At 37.3% G+C, this 22,849-nt stretch overlaps 1 protein-coding gene across 1 annotated transcript in view; it reads right to left on the minus strand.

The window, feature by feature from the left end:
• The window catches only part of epha3 (eph receptor A3), a gene marked incomplete in the record, with an annotated part of 93,976 nt that overhangs the window by 27,456 nt on the left and 43,671 nt on the right, over nt 1-22,849 (minus strand). The window contains 6 exon segments of the mRNA XM_014011503.1: nt 162-226; nt 600-705; nt 1,109-1,271; nt 4,621-4,745; nt 10,350-10,706; nt 14,804-14,959. Coding sequence (XP_013866957.1) covers nt 162-226; nt 600-705; nt 1,109-1,271; nt 4,621-4,745; nt 10,350-10,706; nt 14,804-14,959 — 972 coding nt within the window.

Below are 22,849 nucleotides of genomic sequence, written 5' to 3' on the forward strand. Positions count from 1 at the left end.
CCGATGGAGACATGGAAACGCTGCTGCTTTGCAGCTGCGTTACCCTGCTTCCTCGGGCTTGGACCCCTAATTAAGAGCTTGTTTATCCCAGATAAGATAAATGCACATTGGATTAAAACGTTTATAGCAGATTTAAGGAAAATAGAGCAAAATCTACTCACAGTGTCCATTGCCAAAGTGAAGTCTTTTCTCATCAGGATGTTTGGATTTGCTGCGGCAACAAAACCTGCCAATTCAGACAGAAAAATCCGAACTAGTGCCACAGTTTCCACTAAAATTTCACCCACAGGCTCAGCCTAGAGGCTGGTGGGAGACCTGGATGTGTCTGTGTGAAATCCAAGCTTTTATAAGCCCAAAGAGGATCAGTAAGTCCTGTAACGTTCCATGTATTTACTGTATACTCCGTCTGAAGACTGCAGACTGCCAACCTAACCCACAGACCTGCTTTCTCACACACCTGCCCACCAACACACAACCCCTTATAACTAAGGTCAAATGTGAAAAATAGAAATGAATAAAAAATAAATAGATGTTATTCCTTCAATAAATAAATAATAATTAATACATAACGCACAAGCTGARAATGGTTTAAGACAAACCTGCCAATCAGGATGTAGAGCAGGACAGTGAGCAGGATGATGGCCACGGCAGAGGAAACAGCAATTAACACAACCTGGCTGCTCTCACTGGAGATYGAGAAGGCTGCTGAAAGACAGWCAGTGACAGCTGTGTTAACATTGTTTTGATACCAAAAATCAATCACCAGAAGTTTTTTTTTTCTCCAGACGTCTTTATTTAACYACTCATGGCACATTTTCTCTTGTTGAATGATCACTTTTGTCATTTCTCTCTGAAAGTAAATACATTTCCAAAGTTGAAACCAAATGTGAATTGCATATTTTCCGAGAGAAACAGTCCAGAGTTGGGAGAAAAGGATTGGTTCAACATATCAATACTGATGACTTAAAAGCCTTTTTTTCTCATTAAATTTCCTTTTAAAAGCATAACTTCACTATTTGTTAATGTAAAAAAATATACTTATATTGTCTGTGTTTTTGAAAAACAAAAACATAAAAAAAACAAAGACACAACTCTGTGCTGAGCTTACAATCAGGGCTGGTTTCAAACTGAAAGCTGGGGCTGCTGGCTCCATATCCAGCAGCCGTCCGAGCTCTGATCTGCAGCAGGTAGGCCGTGTTGGGCTTCAGACCATTCAGGGTCACATTACATCCCCGAGCACGGAGGATGGTGTAGCTYGTCTCCTGCTCTTCCTGGAAGACGAGGAGGACAATAGAGCAGGGAGAAAATAAACAGCATGTTGAATATTTGCAATTATTTTACTATAGCATTATTCACAACAGGTATGACCTGGATTCATAAGACACACAATGCCTTAAAAAGCAGATGCATGCACATTTTCACACACATGCCTTCAAGCAGTCAACCCAAATAGTTTGACAGCTTCCTCTCCGATTTGATGAATTACGCCTTTTATGCTTTAGGACTTTTCTCCTACTGATCTCTACTGATAGAASAACTGGTAGATTTACACACCACATCTGCATTCAGCACATTGTTTCCAGATGTGCAAAATTTAAAAAAAGAGAACAAAAGGTGAATGAAAGAGTTATAGAAATGTCAAAATATTTACAGCTTACTAAGGGACTAAGAGACCCTTTGTAACCATTTGAAGACAAAAAAACTAAACAGCTTTTATTATGTTGAACTAGTGGAATAATCCTTTAGAGCACAAAAGTAATTCTCATATGAACATAGAATAAAATGATCAAAATTTGTCATTCATATAGTCAAGTTAAACAAGTATTAATAATAATAAAACAACTTCACACTGGTTGTCATTGATGCTGTATTAAATAATGAAACAATCTGCTTAAATAAAACAAAGCTAAAATCGGAAATCTTTCTAAAAACTTAATAGGTAACATCTCAGCAATCCTAAAAGYGAATTAAATTTCTCAATGATGACAAACTCATAAAAGTCATTCAAGGCCAAACCGTTTCTAAGCTCTGTCAAATGCTCATTTTATAGCTCCAGTTATTCACAGATGGTCATTTGAACTGGCAGCGCTCATAAACACAAACACACATGCACGCGCGGGCTGTGTCCGAGAGAACTTCACGCCCATTAATGGAGTGGAGCTTTTACGGTGCACAAAGCTTCTCAAACATGTCCATGTCAGAGGAGGAAAGTGATACACTGAGCTGGCACTGGAACAAGTTTTCATCACAACTATAAATCTCGTGCAGCTTGTCACTGTCCAGTGATTGAGACAACATGTGATCCCCTGAAAATCTCACACAGGTGTGGCACACCTACCTTTGTATGAATGTCGCTTGTGTGTCTGTGCATGCATAGCAGATACGGTGTATTTTACTAGAACGCACAGTCTGTAATTTTAATAAGGCCTCAGTGCTTCACTCTGCTTTGATAATCTAAACAAAGCTGTAGAAAATTACAGCTTGTATAACATATGAATACAGTGCTCACAGTGTGCACACACAGCCATAGATGCACAGCAGAAGCTGTGCAAATCCACCATTTTAACAGGATTCTTTTTGTCTAAAAATCTTATGACAAAACAAACAGCTTAAACAGAAAAAGAAATGTATTTCTTTTTCAGCTCTTTAGATTAGGATGATAAGACTTGCAGTAAATCMACAAAGTGTATTCTCATAAATTGCATTTTCTCAAAGTGCCCTTGTAAATGCCTTTTTGGCTGCAGCACACCCTTTTGCCAGTTAAAGTGACAGAAAAATCACAGCGACCGTATATACTTTCTGAAGATGAAACACCTCTGTTCTTCTGGGAAGCTTTGTGGTCAAGAATTCCCAAGAATATCACCAAACTTTGTGACTATTCCCATATAGTGCATTGGAAACGAAACAACCCTAGGCCCCTAAAACGTAAGACATCCGAGCCTCTAACGTCATGATTTCGAGACGTGGAAACAAAGTCTAGACGGGCGGGAGCAATTTCAGAAATTAAAACATGTCACAAAGTCACGCATAGCCAATGGCCAGAAGGGAGCTGCTTTAAAATATGATTTTAAGCTGGGAATGCAAAGAGGTTCAACTGTTTGACTTAAAAAATATCCTATTAAATCATTTTTATCACTACAAAACACCTTTCAAAACATATTGTTACCTTCTGTCTGATTAAACCTTTAGCATCCCTTTCACTCAAGCTGCATGCAAATACCATTACATCCGTGTGTGTCTCTAAAAGACAAAATTTCCCCATAAGTGCATCTTAATGTGGTCCTGAAGTTTAACATTTCTGATCAAATGTATTTTACTTTGAGGGCCGTGATCCTTGGCATGCTAAGAGTTGTTAGCGTGCCTCTGCTTGCCACACAGAGACCTCTGCATATTACTGAAAGTGGTGGTGGGGGGGGGGGGGTATTCCCCTTATTGTTTGAGTTTCATCTTCTGCAAGGGAGGTCCTTTGGACAAGGGTTTCAAAACACTTGGGTTGAGACCAAGCACCAAAACAAATGCCCAGAAGTTTTGCCTTATATTTATTCTTTATTTGCACATGAAGATTTTCTGTCATTTTATAATTATTATGCATTTGGAGAACATGTGCAACAGTTTTGGCTGGCAATTAGACGTGCAGTGAGCTCTGACCCCCATTTCACTCAGAGTTTTTTCTTTTTTTGTTTTTTTGTTTTCTAAGCATTGCTTTGGTATCTAAGGGGAAAACAGCAAAGCATAGAGCAGAGTTTGCAAAGAAAACAGCTTCTGGCAGCCTACTAATCAGGAAATTAGGGGCCGCTGTTGGCATTCAAGCAATATGATCTGGGGCACGCTCATATTCACACATATGCACATAAAGAGACACGGAATCAGCCAGAGTGATTAAACTTGCATCCGCGGCTAATTACACCATCAAATGTCAACCTTAGCACGGCACCGGTGCTGAAAGCCAGTGTAATTCATTCTGCACTAATTTCTCTCACAGAGGAATGAGGGACCCCACAGATGCATTTACTGTCTGCCATAAAACTTGTCTTCATTAAAGAGCTACTTGCAGAGGAGATCAGCGTGAGGGTTACAAGGGAAGATGGCAACTGGAGATGAAGAGGAAAATCAAAAGGACAKGAGGTAGGTGTAGAAAAATGACAACAGACTGACAACCATAAAGAAAAAAAAAGGAACAAAATAAGCAAAGTAAACAGATTTTGGTTCCTAATGAGCGATAATTTAAAACAGGAGTGTCCAAAATTGGTCCTTGAGGGCCACAATCTGCAYGTGTTTCTGCATGTTTGTGATCAAGCACACAAAACCGTCAGATCATCAAGATCTTTAAACTGCTGGGAAAAAAAAAAAACGTTCCATATGGTATATCTAACAGCATTTAGTTTACAATAACTTAACACAAAGACTGGCAATAAATAAATAAGCCTTCTTAGAACAAAGCTAAGCTTTGAGCTGAATTTAGACAATAATTAACAGTATTCAAATCCCAGAACACATAAAATCAAAAACAGAAAAAAGCAGAAAATCCAAAATAGCTAATTTTACCAAGCAATAACTCAAAAGCCTACAGTGCTAATTAACAGTTAAAAAAGCTTCAAAAGTGGTATTTTCAGCACCAACCTTTTCATAGTATTTAATCTCGTAGTCCAGGATGATACCATTGGGTCGTTCTGGTTCCTGCCAGGAAAGGGAGACACTGTTTCGGGACGTCTTCTCCTTTCGGATCACTGTTACTCGAGAGGGAGCTGGGCAGGAGGCGCAGGTCGACAGAGAGTGAAGCAGGAAGAGGGAGAGGAGAAAAGTCTGTTAAAATAAAATTCAGTGAATGTTGAACCCCTGTGTTGAATCCTGGACGTTGTTGTTTATCTATAGTACCTGTTCACCTAATTCCGTTTGATGCCTTGTAACAACGTGTTATAAACTGTGGAGTGAGGAAAACGACCAAGACTAAGAATAAACCTTGTAGATTCATAATAAGAAAAGAAAATACATATAAATTCTGAAAATTTTGATTTATGCAAGCAATATTTTGAAAATTCTGAAGGTTTATTTATGTGTTATTCATTGAAAGAAGAAAAAAAATAACAGTAGTGCAATGGTTTGTCCTTCAGCAGATATTTCAATTATTCAACCACATTTTTTGGAAAACATCATGTTTTATTTTTATAACCATATGAACGTTTATTTCTTGCCTTCCTCTGCTGTCTTCTTCTCTTTTGGATCGGTGCATTCTCTTTTTGCCAGTTTTAATTTTTTTTTTTTTTTTTTTTTCAAATCTTCACCCATTGCCTCACCCCAGGGAGTTCAAATAGTCCCAATCTAGTAATTCAGCCCATCTCTCTTTCTATCAAGCCTCCTTCCTCGGTCTTCTCCTCTACCCTTCTCACTCCCTTTTCTCATTTCCCTCTTTTACTGCTCTCTAATTGCCAAGCAGCTCTGGGGCCAGCTCAGCATCTGAGGCATCAACTTTTAATTTTATTAGACCACAGGAAAAAACATGTTTGTCTTTGAAATGTTCAAGCCTCTCTTGATTATGATTATATGGCCGCAGAATGCGTCTGAGTGTGCGCTCATATACTTGTGTGTATTTCCGCGGGAAGTTATTTTTTCTCCTGTAATGAATCCAGATGGGGAGAATCTGTTTCTGCCTCCCCCAACCCACCACCTCCCGCGTAACTCCTCTCCCCCTCCCCTCCCTTTGGCTCTGACAGTGGGGTGAGGCTGTGCTTTTTATTGGCTCTGTGGTTTATGGTGGTAATGATTTACTGAGTCTGGGTCGCTTGGAGGCAGCTTCAAGTTCCTCTCCTCCCTGTTTTCTTCTCCATGCTTCCCCTTCTATTTTTTTCTCTACAAGTCCATCGCCAAGTACTTAATTTGCTGTCATTCTCTGTTTCTGTCTGAGGGACAACTGTAAAACTGATGCAGCATAACCAGTCCTGTAATGCTTTTAAAAACTGGTCCTGATGATTCATTTGTGGTTTGAAGTCATTGTTGGAAAGAATKTTAGAATGGCATTCAATGTCCTGATGGTTCATAAATGATATTGATTCAGATCATTTAATCGTACTAGATTGACGAGCTAATGGCTAGTTTGAGGGACGCTAAGACAAAAGTGAATCACTGCTGTCCTAAAACAATGACAATCAAACATGTGATATCATTTCATGCAAATGATAGTTCATGCAAGTGTAAAGTGATTGTTTTATTTTTATTTTTTAATTATCCATTATTTAACCAGGCAAGTCCTGTTGAGATCTCAGATCTCTTTTTCAAGAGAGGCCTGGGCCTGAAGGCAACCTATTGTATATGTTTTTTAGAGGTGGGGGAAACCAGAGTACCCGGAGAAAATTCACGCAAGCACGAGGAGAACATGCAAAATCCGCACAGAAAGACCCCAGGCCCAAACTGGGAATTGAACCCATGACCTTTATGCTGTGTGGTGCTAACCACTGAGCCATCCTGTCTTTATAAACCTTTACATTGCCCAGAGTTTTGCATGTCACACTTTTTCTTTTATGTATATATATATATGAGAGTCAAATAGCTGCATTTACAACAATTGAAACCCTCCTGTTGCAGCCTACGGCACATTGATGGTTATGTATAGTTTCATAAAACTGCTAAGACTTTTTATCAGATTGAAGTTGTTTTAAGGTGGCAGTAACCCACTCTGGTCTTGGCCACACTCAGCTGTTAGCTCATAAATCTGGTCTTAATTGAACCTTATTTCTTCAAACTGAGGATTGTTYCAGAAGCAATTTACAAGATATTTGCTCAAAAATATTTCTTTAGGAACCTACTTTACTCTGATTGTTTTTGAACCCCACCCATATGTACAGTATGTATATTTTTCTTATGAAAATCACTCAGCATAGGTCAACTGCAGTTGGATGTTTTCAGCTGTGTATGTATGGAATCATATGTTGTTAGCATAGCAATGACTGCAAGTGGAGGGTAAAGGAGGTGAGAGGAGGAGAACTACTTGACAGCACCTTGACAGGCCAGCCAGGGCACAGTGCTCCTTCCCAGGAAAACACTTAATCCAGCTTTTAACAGCTTTGGCATCTATATATGTGTGTCTCTGTATTTGTGAGTGTGAGTGTGTGTATTTGAGAAAAAAAAAGTGTAGACGGGTGGGACTGGGGCACTGACATACCTAATCCTTGTAAACTCTGAGGGCTGAAGGAGAGTGTGCAGCTGCAGGCTGAGATATTTGTTCGRCAGCAAAGGGACTGTGAGTGTGTCTGTTGACAGTGGTGGGTAAAGTGTTAAAGTGTGTGTGTGTTCTGTCATGTAAGTGTCTGCTGATCAGTGATGTAAGATCCCTCTCTTCTGATTGCTCAAACATTAAGATGCTTTTCAATATTCTCAGCACACACAGGCCTCTTCTTGTTGATAAGCCTTCTTCAAATCTAATATATATTCAGATTGAAGAGAATCCCCTCGACTAACAACTCAGATTATAATGCAGATTATAATGCTCGCTAAAAGAAGACTAAAGCTTTGCTAAACTGGCTTATCTTTCTCATTTGGATTGTTTTTTTTTATTCTTGTTTTTTAATCTCCTCTGACCTTTATTCTCATAGAAATAAATCAATTGTCATTTATTTCCTTAAGTTGAAACGTATGTGCACTCCTGTGAACCAATACTCACACACAAATATGTTCCACTCATTCCCATTTTAAAACTTTAAAGGCATTAAAAAGGGGGCCACGTCTTTCACTTGTCACATATAATAAAGCCCAGATGTGACAACACAGCACAAACAATAGAAGATATGAATCAATAAAGTTATATTTCAAGTTGGCACATTTTGGATGTTATGTTGTACATTACACATAAATAAATACATATATGTGGGGCATCCAAGAAGCACACGAATCTACACAAAGATGCTTAAGTGTATCTTTTGTGTTTTCTTTGTTTTTTACAGGTTTTTTATAATAATTTTAGTGCAACAAATTTTACATTCCTTCTCTATCTACTTAGTTGTTGAGTATACAAACCTCTCAACTTTAATTTTAGTAAAAATGTCTTCTTTAAATGTCTTTTTTAGGACAGAAAGTCTATGCTATGCTAAAGCCACATCGTTACTGAAGTGAACTTAAGTTGTGTAAGAAGTGCAAAATGTTTTTTAATGAGTCCCATTAAGTGTAAAGAGAGAGTTGATGATTTTCTTTTATTATTTGTTTGCTCAGCWTGCAGATAGGTTTTATGTTGTATTCTTGTGAAGTCAACACTTTTTTAATTCACTTTTAAATGTCCTCAGTGACTGACTTATTAATGCCATAGATACTGAAACTCTATGTGCTCCTGCAAAGTTCTTGTTGGTCTTAAAACACAAATATTACTCAATATCATGTAAACAACTTCTTTACAAAACTATGCAAGTGCATTTGTGATTTATTAGTATTAGCATTTCTAAATGATCATCTGCAGCATCTTCACTTTTTTATAATGTAATACTGTTTCTCAAAACTTGCTGCTACTCTCATTTCAGCAGCAYCAACTGCAAGCTATGAACAAATCTCACATTACTGGTCCCAGTCCCAGTCCAGTTTTCCCCCTCACTTTAAACACGGTTTATGAAGTAAAATAGCAACATGCAGACAAGAAAAAAAAGCTTAAAGTGCATTTTTGAATACTTAAAGCTTTCATGACAACCATCCTTGGACCACTCAGCTACATTTTTGCCATTTACCTATCATCAGTAAAATGATGGAGTTGGATCTCACTGTTTGCCACCKTTTGGGAGAGGCTCCCATCTGTTCATTGTGGGAAAAAAAGGAACAACCTTTCAAATACTAAATCACAATTTAAGGCTTGGACGAAAAATGCCATTAGGAAAGACTCGAGAAATTTGTACATATATGGAGAATTACTAGATGCGGTTTGGCTGTGGAAAAGGACAGGTAGGAAGAAAAATGACTTGGTGTTCAATCAGAGACAAGGAGGAAAACACCAGAGAGAAACTAAAACACTGAGATGAAATCGTTGAACTGTTGACACCAAATACAAAGGCCAACTGTGTAGGAGCAGAATGATGGGGAGGGGGAAAGGAAATTTAAGTTAATGAACTAGAGCTAGACCTTTGTGCATTCCCTGCTCGARTCAGGGATTTCTGAGGTTTTGGCACTTTTTACTGCGGTTAGATTTATCTTGCCCTTGTATTTCACAACACTATTTCCCCCTGCCTCCTTATTCTTTTAAGGACTAGATGTGAGGAGAGATATTTGTATAAAAAGGATTGATGGGAGTTTTAGGAGACCATCCTCACATTAAAAGACTCTGTTAAAAAGAAAAAATATATATTTATTTTGCATAGGAGGAGGTCATTGGATCTTGGTCATTAAACAAGAGAATAGTGGTCTGGGATCAGCTTGTAAATGTCCAGGCCTGATGGCTGGAGCACATATGTTGAGAACATATAAAACACTGACTATTATCATATGATAAGAGTTGTAAAGACGGTAAATATAAGAGTTGTTAAGATGGTAAAATATAGCGAGGAGTATTTGCCTTTAAAGATGCTGGGCAGCTGTTGTTTATACTTTAATATATGATCATAATTTAAGATGGTCTGTGTTTATAAGTCATACTTCTAGGTTTGCTTATAGGTTAAACAGCTCAATTTTCAGTGGCACAACTTTGAATAAGTTGATATAATGTAAAGCAACACCAGAGTTGTAAAGTAACTTAGTACAAATACTTTGTTACTTACTTAAGTAGAAATTTTGGTTATCTGTATTTTACTTGAGCAATTATTTTTCAGAGGACTTTTTACTTTTACTCATTACATTTTTACACAATTATCTGTACTTTCTACTCACCATGTTTTTTAAAAGGGTAATAAATAGAAAATGGTTGCTCCTATTTTATTCTGAGTTATTACTTAAAAAAAATACTATCCTGATAAAATGTCTCCTGGATAGAGTGAATTTAATTGTGGTTGGATGAGAAGTATAAGTATATACCATTCTGACACAGTATTAGCTTGTAGACACCCCCATCAGCTGCACAACTTTAGAAAAAAAAATTTTTTTTGGAGAAGTCACCTCCCAAAAAATGTAATTTTGGAAAATCTAACAGCTCACTTTTACTCAGTACTTTTACTTKTAATACTTAAGTAGATTTTGTGTCAGAAAATTACTTTTGATGTATAAAAAGTACAAAAAAATCATCTACTTTAAGACTTTTACTCAAGTAATGAGAAGAGTTTAATTTTTACCAAAGTAATTTTATGATAAGATACTTGTACTTTTACTCAAGTATCATTTGAGGTACTTTATACAACACTGAGCAGTACTTAGAGATAATGTGGCATTCCTTGTATTTTGAATCATCTCACCTGCTTGATTGGTGGTGATGGTGACAGCGGCGTACTGTCTCATCTTGGGTGCCAGCGACGACACGCCATTCTGTGCTTCAATCTCAAACGTGTAGTTCGTATGGGCCAGTAGGTCGCCCACTGTTACCGTGGTGTTTTGGAGGCCAGTGGATTTTGGCAGAAAGTGAACGTTGCTTCGGCAAGGCTCACAGTGGGTGCCGCTGTTGCTGCCATTAGCAGCACCGCCCCGGCAGCGCTTGCAGACGACATTAAATGTGATATCCCTGCGTCCCCCGGCGTCCTCTGGCCAGCTCCAGTCCAGGATAACTGAAGTCTCATTGATGGAGGAGATCACGTTCCGCGGAGGAGAAGGAGGACCTGAGGAAAAAGAAACAGAAAAAAAAGAGGTTGATGAGGTCATTTGATTAACAGATGGGGGAAAGTTTGGGTAAAGTGACAGAGAAGTGCGGCATCATGGGAGAAGAAAAAATGTATCCATAATTTTAGCAAACTGATGTTAGATGGAACACAGTTTTGCCAAAAAGGAAGTATTCATATAAAATTGTTTTTCAGAAATAGTATTCTGTTTAATGTTAGTTTCGCTTTGCATATTTTTTTCACACAGAATATTAAAGCGGCACATTTGAAGACAATTGTAATCTTTTGCTAAATGAGCAAAAAAAAAAARAAAAAGAAAGCACATAGGATTTTATAAAACGTATATGTTTGTCCTATTTACATTGCTTTCTGTTTAAAATTGTATTTGCAGAGGATAATGGTGTTTTTGATAATTATTCTTTACTCGATTAATATACTGTCATACTTATAATACCTTCGGTGTACTTGCATCTTGTTAAAACAATAAAACAATAAGTAGTCTAAATACAGTATGTCAAAAATAAACTATGGAGTCTTGAATGTGTAATAATTAAACTAATTATGGGTACATTTCAGCTCAAGAAAACTTCTGAAACAKATTTTAGTACAGTAAAAATATTTTTGCCTTAACGTTCTAACATCATGTGTTCACTCCTCTCTCTGTTTGTGTGGCAGAGACAACAGCACGTCACCAAATTAAAAAGAATAAGTCAAACAATAACTGATATAAACAGATTTCTCAATTTTTTGAACAGCATTTTGACAAATGCACATAAGACAAAAGGAAAGTCCCAAACTACTCAGCTTTATACCGAGCAAGCATGGAAGGAAAGACGTGCTAAAAGCTTTCTGGATCGACTCTGCAAAAAAAGTAGTTTGTTTCACAACTTTACTTCTGCCTCATACTGTGGTCAACTCCTGTCTTGGTCATTTTTTTTTTCTTTTCCATGGTGTTTTTGGTAAATGTTTGAAAAGAATAAGAAGCTTGGAAAGTATGTAAAAACACCCACATGAGAATCAGAAAGATAAAAAATGTTATGAGTATGCATAGCATAAATCTATATAAGTATTTTTATGTTGAAAAAAGTACTAATATACCAAGTCAGAAAGCCTGTAATACACTTCATCACCTATTTACAAGAGAAGCAAGTGCAAATAGCTCTAAAATACACTTAATACTGAGTTATTAATATTAAAATAATATATAAAATCAAGGTCAAATAGGTGTCTTTTCTCTGGCCTTTGAAAGAAGCGTTTTGCTCCACAGCTTTGAGATTAAAAAAAAGAAGTACTACAGTCCGTCTTTGTGCCTCTCAGCAAGGTGCACTGGCTCATGTTATACAGTACCCGTTTGTGCCAATTTAGAAACAGAGCAGGGGTTTGAAGGAATGTGTCGATGTCTTTAAAAGTGATGAAAAAAGAATTCCTTTGAGCGAACAAACTGCACTGTTTAAACTGCTGATACCAACATCTTTCACGCGGAACACAAAAGTACGGCACACTTGAGTATTTCTCTCTAATTGTCCGCGTTTAACATTCTAATTTTCTCTCTGCCACTTTAAAATGTTCTCGCCAACATTTTCAAATTYCCTGAGTCAACTTGAAACAGCCCCTATCAGGCCGCTAACAGCAAAACCCCTCTCCTGAGATAATCATGATCATTATCGCCTAACAACTCATCTATTCATTTTCATCTCTTGTGCTGCTCCAACTGTCCCAGTGAGGTGAAATTTGCGTAGTTGACAAGATGATGTCGAGATAATCACAACAGGGACCTCGCGTGACTGTCTTTCTAATTAGGATTCTGTCTATGGCTGTAGGCCGTGATTTATATTTTCTACTGTTCTCCACACAGCCCGCTTTGTAACGGATGTATACATAATCTACCAACAGGGAATGAAGTGATTTATAGTTTTAAAGTGGAAGCTTTTTTGAATGTGTGCAAGGGACACCTGCATCTGCAAGCCATTTGCATGAAATTGAGGCAAGAGAGAATTGCAAAAGGAGTGGAGTATGTCTGCTTAAACTGTTGGATGTTTTTTGAATTATTTTTCTCTAGTTTGTTGTTTGTACAATAAACTAAAGGAGGGGTGTCTAATTCTGGTCGTCAAGGACTGCTAAGCTGGATGTTTTTTCTTTTCCCCTTGCTTCTACACACCTGCGTCTGTGACTGAATTACCTCGTTAAGTTCTGCACAAACCTGTTAATCACCCATTCATTCAAATCAGGTGTGTTGGAGCAGAAAAAACCTCTAACACGTTTTGCAATACAAAACATAATACAGGGAAATGTGATTATTGTGGACAAAATGAAACCATGGCACATGTTATAAAAGAAGAGAGACAATTTATGATAAGACACTTCAGAAACATTTAGGAAGGTTTGACATAATAGACACATTACAAAGGAATTTAGGGAACAAACATATACAAATCATGATATCATTTTTGAACAAGACTAAATCGTTTAACAGAATTTGAGTTTGATAGTAGTTTTTTGTATTATTTATTTATTTATTTATTTATTTATCTATTTATTCGTTTATTTATTCATTCATTTATTTATTTTCTTTGAATCAATACCTTTGAAAATGTAAAAAGAAACACAATAATAGTAGTAGTATATAAACAATGGGCCTCATGCAAGAACATGTTCGTATTCTTATCCTAAATTTCTTTTACTTTTGTTCGTACAAAGGGTTCGTGCGAACATGCCACGTCAGATTCAACAAACTCTTCTATCTTCAGGAAAAGTGTGTAAATGAGCTGCGTGAATTCCACCTGTTCGTATCCAGCTGCTCGTGCACGCGAGAGGAGATTAGCATAATTACCACCCCAAAAACACCATATAAGGCTATGTTTCCTGCCTCAGATATGAGGAAGTGTCCATTCATGAAAATGACAGCGAAAACTAAAAAGAACTTTACGAGTTCAGAGATTGAAGTCCGTCTGTCAGAGATCCAGAAAAGAAAATCTGTCATTTTTAGCAGCTCAGCTGTGGAATAAAAAGAGCTGCTAAAAGTATAAACAACTATGTTAAATCATTTTCATTTATTCAGAAGACACAGCGCTGCGCACCGTGCCCCCCACCCCCGCGCGCTGCACGGTCGCAGGTGGTCTCAGATGTGGGCTTGAAATAAGCATTTTAAAATGTTTTCAAAATAWGTCTGGCACTTTGGAGAAAATCAAGGACTCGCTGGAGGGATTGTGTACCCCCACTGGCCTGGGAACGTCTTGGAGTCCCCCAGAATGAGCTAGAAAGTGTCACTGGGGAAAGCGGGGTCTCCTGCTGCYCCCACACCCGATCCCAGATAAGCGGCGGAAAAAGGACGAACGGATAATTTATATCGTAAGTCTAAATTATTACATTTAAAATTATAACTCTAATTCAAGCAGAATAGCCTATTGTCAASATAATTATGGAGTGTGATTTATTTTCAACTCAAAATATCTTCAAACTAACGAAATATAAAGTTATTAGGGAGGAAAACCCRTCTGGATAACAGCAGACTGACTGCTCGTAAAATATACGACAGGTCTGGACCACTCGTGAATATTGTTCGTTTCTGAAAAAAATCGTAGAATACGAAAACATTGGTGAATGCCACAAATTCTCCTAAATTACTTGTACGCACAATGTAAGAACCAATCTGTGCATACGAACATTTCTTGCATGAGGCATATTAGTGAAATCATCTTGAACCACACTCCATACCAGTAGGTGGCGGTAATGCACAACTTCAGTTTATTGCCAACCACCATTAAACACCACAAGAAAAAGAAGAAGAAAAACCTCTAAAACAAGCAGCTAGTGGCCCTCAAGTACCACGAGTGGAAACCACTGAACTAATAAGTCAAATAAAAAATTTGAGTGACAGTGTTGAACTTATGAGGAACTTGAGCTTTGTTTGATAGAACATTGCTGCAATGTGCTAAATAAGGTTTCTGTTAGACCACCTGCAAAACTTCCTCCCTTTGGAAAGCATAAAAAACACAAAAACTTCCAGAAAGTCATCCTACAAATTGTATAAAATTAAAATCCATGAATATTTAGAATTCAGCCAAAAACATATTCATAATGAGGTTTCAAACACTTACGAGTGCATGCCATAGAGGCAGGGTCCCCGTCAGCTCGAAAGTAGTTTTTCTCACAGCCACAGTGCAGTGACCCTTCATGGTGGGAGAAGCTATGAGGCGGACACTTTGAACACTCCATGTTGCCGAGGGACGATTTGTAGAAGCCTGCCCTGCACGCTGKAAACAAAAGAACACAGACAGATACGTGAGCATCATGCTGAACCAGCACATCGACAGCTATATAATAGCTGGATTCTTCTTGAGGGCGACTACAACAATAACAAGTGAGAAATGAAAGATGGAGAGCGGTTAATGTGGTTACTCTGTCACACACACAAGGAGTGTGGGGACAAAAACATTGAATGTACAGTAAATCTGCAGGTAATATAACAGAGATCCACCGAATGCTTGTTCAACATTTTTTTTTTCTGAAACATCTTCGTCTCGGTTTCTTTCTATCCTGAGCTCTCAGAGGGCACAACATGAATAATGCAAATTGTCCCTCAGATAAAAGGGATGTTCTCTTTAAATATYTGTGGTATTAAATCTGCATTCAGCAGCTCTTTTGCCTGATCTTCAACACAAATATGTTCCAATTCGTGCAAGTATAGTGACACTTTGCCACAGATATTGCATTTGTTATAAAGTGTAGCAGAGAACATCAAGGAGAAAAATGGAGGAGAAAAAAGATGTAATGTTTCCTTTGCTCAAACCTTTCATTGCCTATTTTGTTTCACTTTAACTTACAAAAGGCTTATTTTGTCTCCTTTGCTAAAGAGTGAAGTCATTGTCTTTTTTTTATTTTTACTCGCTGTTGGAATAAGATTTATTTAAGTCTAGTAAAACTAGCCTATTGCTTTATTGTAAAAAAATAAAAAGTTTAAAAAAAAACTTAAGAATGAAGCAAAAAGCGATGTAAAGTTTTATGTGTATAGCACATTTATTTTTGTTCAAGCTTTTTTTACACAGCTTAAGCAAAAAAGGAAGCATATGTATTTTTTTTCTAAAGTTTCACCAAGATGATTCCCTAATAATAAAATTTGATAATTGCACAACAAATTACTCATTAAGTTGGTTTAACAGAACCACATGTTGACTAATAAGCAGTGAGCAAAGACAGATCTTTATTAAAATTCTAATTTGGACGTGTCACATCGTTGTGACCCTGTTGCACGCTCACAAAAAGGCATGTTTTCTTTCTCTTTCTAACACACATACACACACATGTGCATGATTAAAGAAATAGCTAAGAGCAACAGCAGCAAGCCAACAGAATGTGTGAGCTCAGCAGAACAGGCCTGACAGATCCCAGTGGCAGACAGCAGACTTCTGCAAAAGCCAACACTGCTGATATTACTGCCATATCCATCACTGACACTGCTACACCAAGGTCCCTACGCTGCACTAAATACTCAACAACATGTATGTGTGCGTGACCGTGTGAGTGCGGGCATGCTCCGCCGTGTGAGAGTAATAGAATTTGGAGTGGGTTTAAATAGCTCAGTGTAGTCCCACTGACGGAAYGACAACCGCAGCACTTGCTGACACACAAAGCAGACCACCCTGATAGGAGGACGCAACGGGAAATTAGACCTGACAGCCAGAACCCCTGGCCAATCAGGTAACCCAATCAGCAGGATGGTTTCTGCATTATAACTTTAATGCACAGGAAAAATGAAAGAGAAATCACAAATGGCAATTAACTGGATAAATGTCATGAAATCTACAGGGAATTTTGTAAAAAAAAAAAAGTTCCACCTCAGGATTTCAGCCCTGAACAACTCAAGTAAAAATAATAATAATAATAATACTTTAGTTATAGTCATTGATTCGTTGAAGTTAAGATCAACTTGATCTTTTTTAGTTACCGTAAGTTAGTTTTAGGCCACGTTCACACTGCAGGTCTTAATGATCCAAACTCCATTTATTTCTGCATTTGCATCAGACTTCACTGTGAACCCCACTCAGCCTTGATGCGACCCGCATGTGCATAAAAATGAAGCAATGTCACGTTCATCTCCTTGTTAACAGAATGTATTTCAATTCTGACGTTGCTGTGCATTCAGATCTGATTAAAACATTWATGCAACGTGCTTGTTAAGTTCACTGTTTTACATTTTAAACGTCTGGTAAGCTGCTCTGGTGCAGCATTTTGTTTTTGGAATGGGTGTGCTGTGCTAAAGCTAAAATATCAATTTAGTAACTTTAGCATCAATGTGGTTCCAGATTGACAATACATTTCTGTGGATTCTCAGTCTTCCAGGACATGGAAAATTAAACAAAAAAAGATGAAGCAACTTGACTTCTGTTCTGTAGCTGAAGATGTGTGGAGCTACAAGATTTAATGTAAATAAACAAATACTTAGAATGATCTGCTAACCCCCACTTCACTGATGTAAAAGTCAGATGAAATGTGACATGAGCGCTCAGACCGCAGTAGCTTTGAAAAACATCAGAAATGTATTCAATTTAATACCACATACTGAAAAGGCCGGGGTCAGATTTGGAAAAAATCAGATTTTTCATGTTCAGACTGGGCCACAGAGGGGCAAAAAATCAGACTTGTGTTGCATTTGCCTGCAGTGTGAACATAGCCTTGTTTATGTCATGTTGGTTCTCCATGATAAAAGTGCCTCCTCAACATCAAAGGTTGAGTAAAAATAAAAAACAGGCACATATACTGTAGTACCTAACAAACATTTGCTGCAAAGATAAATGACTTAGGTKTGCACATGACAAAGAATTGATATGTCGTAATTTCATGACCACAACCCTAAAGTATATTATAACTGACAGAAAGGGATCATAATAGTTCTGTTTCTTTAATGCGCATCAGCCAGACTAAAGAGCAGCTCTGACAGGGACTGATGGTAAAATCAGATTTTGTTTGTAGGAGGTTGTCTCCTCATCTTAGGGGGAACCGAGATGCATTAAAGCAACATCACTGCGTGCAAGGACCTGAGCGGGGAGCATAATAACTTTTGCAGAAGCGTGCGTGCGTGCCTGCTCCTCTTTAACGTCAGCGTATGTTTGATTAATTAAAAGATGTGAGAGTTTGTGCTCTTTTCCTTATGTTGAGACATCAGTGGATTCAGTCATGTGGGGATTTGGCTTTCTCAAAAGTAAAATCGGATTTACAACTAAAGAAGACTTAGATTAATGTTAGGGTCATACATAAAAATATATTACTGCTCCGACAGAAGGGGAACGAACGCGGGAGTAAAGAGAAATGGGAGAATTGTTTTGTTTGGAGAATCCTTGACTAATTTTCAGTAATGGGACAGTTTGTTGGGACTACAGAGCTGTTCCTATACTCTTATGTCTTTACATACACATAACCTRTGGCCCAAGCTATTGCAAATAATCACGCACGTAGCTGTTACAGTGTCTTTTCACTTTCTACACAATGGCACATGTAACACAATAACTTCACTCGGTCGACCCACAAACACACACATGCAAAGCTGCAGCAGTCGCAGGATTTGATGGCTGTAATTTAACTTTGGCCTCAGTTTGCTCAATCAATAGTGTAAGTCACAGGACACCCTCATCAATAATGAACATGACCGCTCAATGCTTTTGTGGTCACAAGATGTCTTTCTTTGGTAAATACTGTAATGACCTCATCCAAAGCAAAGATATTTCATGTCTTTTTTTTCCTCCAGAATCTGCCTAAAAACTGCTGTAACTTAATATATGTAACTATTTTGCAATGACTCTGTCTTCGTTCCTTAAAGGGGGTGTATATTATGCAAAATCAACCGTTTTGGAGCTTTATATCATGTTATAATGTCATTCCCTCATTAAAAACACACAAAAAAAAAACATATTCAGAGTGTTGCTTAGGCTCATTCATGCATGTTTGAGAAATCATTTTATCTCCTGTGGTAGCCATACGGAGCTGCCTAAATGCKTGCTGGTASAAAGCTCCACCTTTTTACACAAAGCTCCGCCCTGAAGCTAAGYCCCACCTCACAGAGCACCCCTCCTCTGAAGCATTGTTGTGACGATGTGCTGAAGTGGGAGTGTCAAAYACAGTAGGAGGTTCTTAAAGAGACAGAGGCCAGTTTCAAGACATTTAGTTAGGCAATGATGCAAAGTCAAGTTCATTTTTGATAAATGAACCTTTTTTATWGCAACTGAAGGTAGCATAGTTACTTAATCGYGGTATAGAATTAAACTRYGTGCCTGGAAAATACATAATACCCCTCCTTTAAAAGGTCGACAWAAAAGTCAAATACTTTCAGGATTGAGTATTATTGCAACTAAATGAAATGTTTCAAAATTAGTCTAAAATAATAGTGCAGTAAAGTGTTTTTCTATTGAGTAGAAGTTATGCATACATAAAGATAATCCTGACTGTTACAGAATAAAAATTGGATTGGAATTTTTAATTTTATATTTTTTTAATAGGCAGTGTTTGACATAAACGTGATTAATCAGCATCGTACATCTCACATGGCTCCCGTTCAGATGAACCTTGATCCCACTCATTACATGTAAACTGAGTAATGACACAATGAAAAAGTACCTCTGTCCCTGACCCTCATAATTATACCTGCTTGAGCCAAAAACTCCAATCTTAGTTCTGATCTTCTTCACACACGAAGGTTCAGTCTCACTGCAAACTGCGCCAAACCAAAAAGGCAACCCCAACAACGTGTTTCCTGTTTCCATACCGCCCCGGCTTCTTTTCTCTTTCAATTTGACAAAACTGCAGAGACTTTTTAGTCTCTCTCTCTCTCTCCACCTCTTCCACACCTCCCCCATTTCCTGCACTTCCTCTTCCACCGCCTTTCTGTGGGTTTTCCTTCCCTTTATGCTGCTCCATCCGTATTTCCTTAATTGGGATAGCTCTCTTTGAAATGGAAAACTCATTTACTTTGACAGCTCAGGCTGGCAGTCTTATCCGGAGCTGGTTGTAATGTTTCTGGAAACATGGCAACAGTAAACATCATGCCCCCCGCCTAGATATCTCCACTGGGGCCAACAGTAACAAGTTCCAGAAGCCTGAAAAAGTTCAAAGTCTTTTATGAAGCATGTTTGGATGGGATTTTTTTTTCTCAGTTTATTTAAAGTTTTTTTATCATGTTGCATTAAACTATTAGCTAAATTAAGAAAATAATAGCCATATGTTTCAAAATGTGACTATTATTCCTATTTAAAACCATATAAATGTATCTGATAATTATCTGCTTTATTCCCTGCAGAATATCAAATATCAGACTGAAAAAAATACTACAACTTGTATTACTTTACAAGAAAATGTGATACATATTTTCCCAGAAATACCACACACGCATCCTGAAAGGAGAAAGTCACATTGAGCTATTGACGACTAATGCATGACGACATTATTCTACACACAAAGTGACACAGGCATCCATTATGTTGAATTACAATCAATTTGTTGAAGCTAATATGTCGGTAACCCAATGAAATTAATTCATTTTTGTCAGAAGTATAAATGAATCCAATAATCGGAGTTGTTAGATTGTGTCTTGGGGCAAATCGCTGGCATTCCCTTTCGTTTGTGTTTAATTATTGTGTCACTTTCCATGACAGTCACACTGGAAACATCCATGTGTCAATATTAAGTACAGGCAGACAAACGTGCCTGTGCCTCTCACTCAAAGCAGAAAAGTTAACCGCAAGTACCTTCCAAGCCTGAATCCATCAACTGYAGAGAACATTAAAATGTTCAAACTAAACCTTCGAGTCAGTTTCAATAAACATCACGAGAGCCACTAAAGCTAATTAAATAAAACAAAGGGCTGAAGATGAAGTCTTTCAACTTTAAATAGAACATTTGTGGATGTTTGCACTGTCTGATCATTTAAATCTTTACAAAGAACAAATGTCTCTATTAAACATTTTTTGAGGGTCCTGGCCATAAAAGTCTTTATAGTCCTGTCGTAGAGAAAATAACACACACACATGCTCAGAGTTTTTTATAAAATACTTGAAAAAGACATCACTGATTACTTGAAATAATCTGTTTTGTCAGTATTACAATTTCATATAAGATGTGTATTCAGCAGAAACAATTAAAACTTTAGCTTCATGATGTAAGCACAGAAAAAGTGTTGGTAATTGCAGGCTAATGAATTAAAGATATTCCTTTTTTAAAGGTTATCTTTAAACACTCAAAGAGCTAAATGTCCTGTTTGGGTGAGAGTGCTGTTTTCTAACCAATATATTGTAAAAAAAAAAAAATAAAAAAAAAAATAACATCCACCAACAGTTGTTTTCTACTGATGTGAAATTATATTTTTGTGGATATTCAAATGTGTGTGAGATTACACATTAGCATAAAGCAGCTTGATGAAGAGCCTGAAGAGGTAAGATAAGTTTAAAATGAAGCAGAGGAAGATGAGTGGTGAGTGAGTTGAAAGAAAGATGAAGAAATGTTAAAGAACACATAGGCTTAGTTCCATACAAAATACAYGCAGTTTGCACCTTCTGCTTCAAATACACATCAGTAACATCTCATGATATGGCTACTTTATGAGTTCTCATACTGTCTTTGTTTTTATTCAGCGAAGGAGACTGTGTTGCTGATGTGATTTTTATGTAAGAGCTGTAGGCACAGAATTCTAACTGCAATATATTAAATTTTATCAGAGCCAAATATTGGTTTTTATATCACTCTAGTGTTTTGTAGAGGTGATTGAAAGAGATGAACTATTTGAACATGAACTAAACTCTTTTCAGCTAAGAAGGAAATTAATAAAATCAGTCATCTACTGTATGACATATGGTTTACTGAAGTGGTCCTTCAAACACAAGAAAACAATGCTGATTACATAATTAGTATTTTTTTTACTTTAATTGTTGTCAAGTTTGGTAAATGAGCACTCTTAAATGCATCAACCTCCATACGCAATGATACCAATCATCTCTTTTTGTTATCTTTATGCAAAGGCAGGTATCCACTGATGATGATCTGCCTTTTAGTCCCTTAGGAAGGTTGCACACAAAGATGACATTCAGTAAACGAGAAGGACTCCTTTCTTCAAATTTGTGAGAGGAGCTAAAACCGATGCGGTTTTCACCTTCTGAGTCTGTCTGCGGTCAAATTTTGTTAACACAATGGTGCTTTAGCTTTCAAAAGGTTTAAAAGTGTGGCGCTGAGATCAAATAAAAAAATGAGAATGGTCTAACCCATAATAGCTTAGCAAAATTGCAAAAGTAATGGGGATGGGTGTGTGCATCTCTTCTTTTAGTCCACCATTTTGTTTCTTAAATTATGAGCTTTTTCTAACTTTTCATTTGAGGTTGCATGCCATGGAGATAAGCTAGTACTATGCATGCATAAATGTGTCTTTTTTGTAATTATATTCAAGTCAAAGCTGTTAAAGTTAATACTATACTTATTTCTTTAATAATGAGTACAAAGTAGGCTCTTTTGCACAAAAAAATAAAAATAAAAAACATCCCACAGGGCCTGTCTTTAGGACTAAATTACCAAAGGATGGAAGGGGAATAGCAATCACATTAAATGAGAATGTGCATGCACGTGTGTGCCTGTCTGTGTATATGCACAGCTGCTGTGAAGGACAATAAAATAGGACAAAACAGGGCAAGCGCTGTACAAACCCCACACATGTAGAGGCATGGATCAAATCCCTGCTGTATCCATCAAGGATGCAATTACCATTTCCTACACACTGCACACTCCAGAGATTAGCCAGGTCAGTAAGAATATCCAGGGCATTCAGTAAACTAAATGAAATACGCACTCACTCATCAGAGTGCACACACATACACACAAAGATGGGATTTTATCATCAACAAATATGGAAATAAAGTTAAGATAATCCCTTTCAACGAATCAAATAGTATCTTGTCTATTGTCTTAAAGGTAATCAAAGTTTAACATTATTAGTGCATACAGAGTTTTACTCATTTCATTTGCTTTAGCTGATATCAGCTTCATGTTAAAGCTTTTTTTTTCATTAAAAGCAAGCAAAACAAAACATGCTGCATACAACAAAACAATACAAATAAAATAAAATGAAAGGCAGCAGAAGAAGAAATCAATCTTATATCTGCTCCTATTTACAA

Source organism: Austrofundulus limnaeus, unplaced genomic scaffold (assembly GCF_001266775.1).
Source record: "Austrofundulus limnaeus strain Quisiro unplaced genomic scaffold, Austrofundulus_limnaeus-1.0 Scaffold81, whole genome shotgun sequence".
In the NCBI taxonomy this organism is placed as follows: domain Eukaryota; kingdom Metazoa; phylum Chordata; class Actinopteri; order Cyprinodontiformes; family Rivulidae; genus Austrofundulus; species Austrofundulus limnaeus.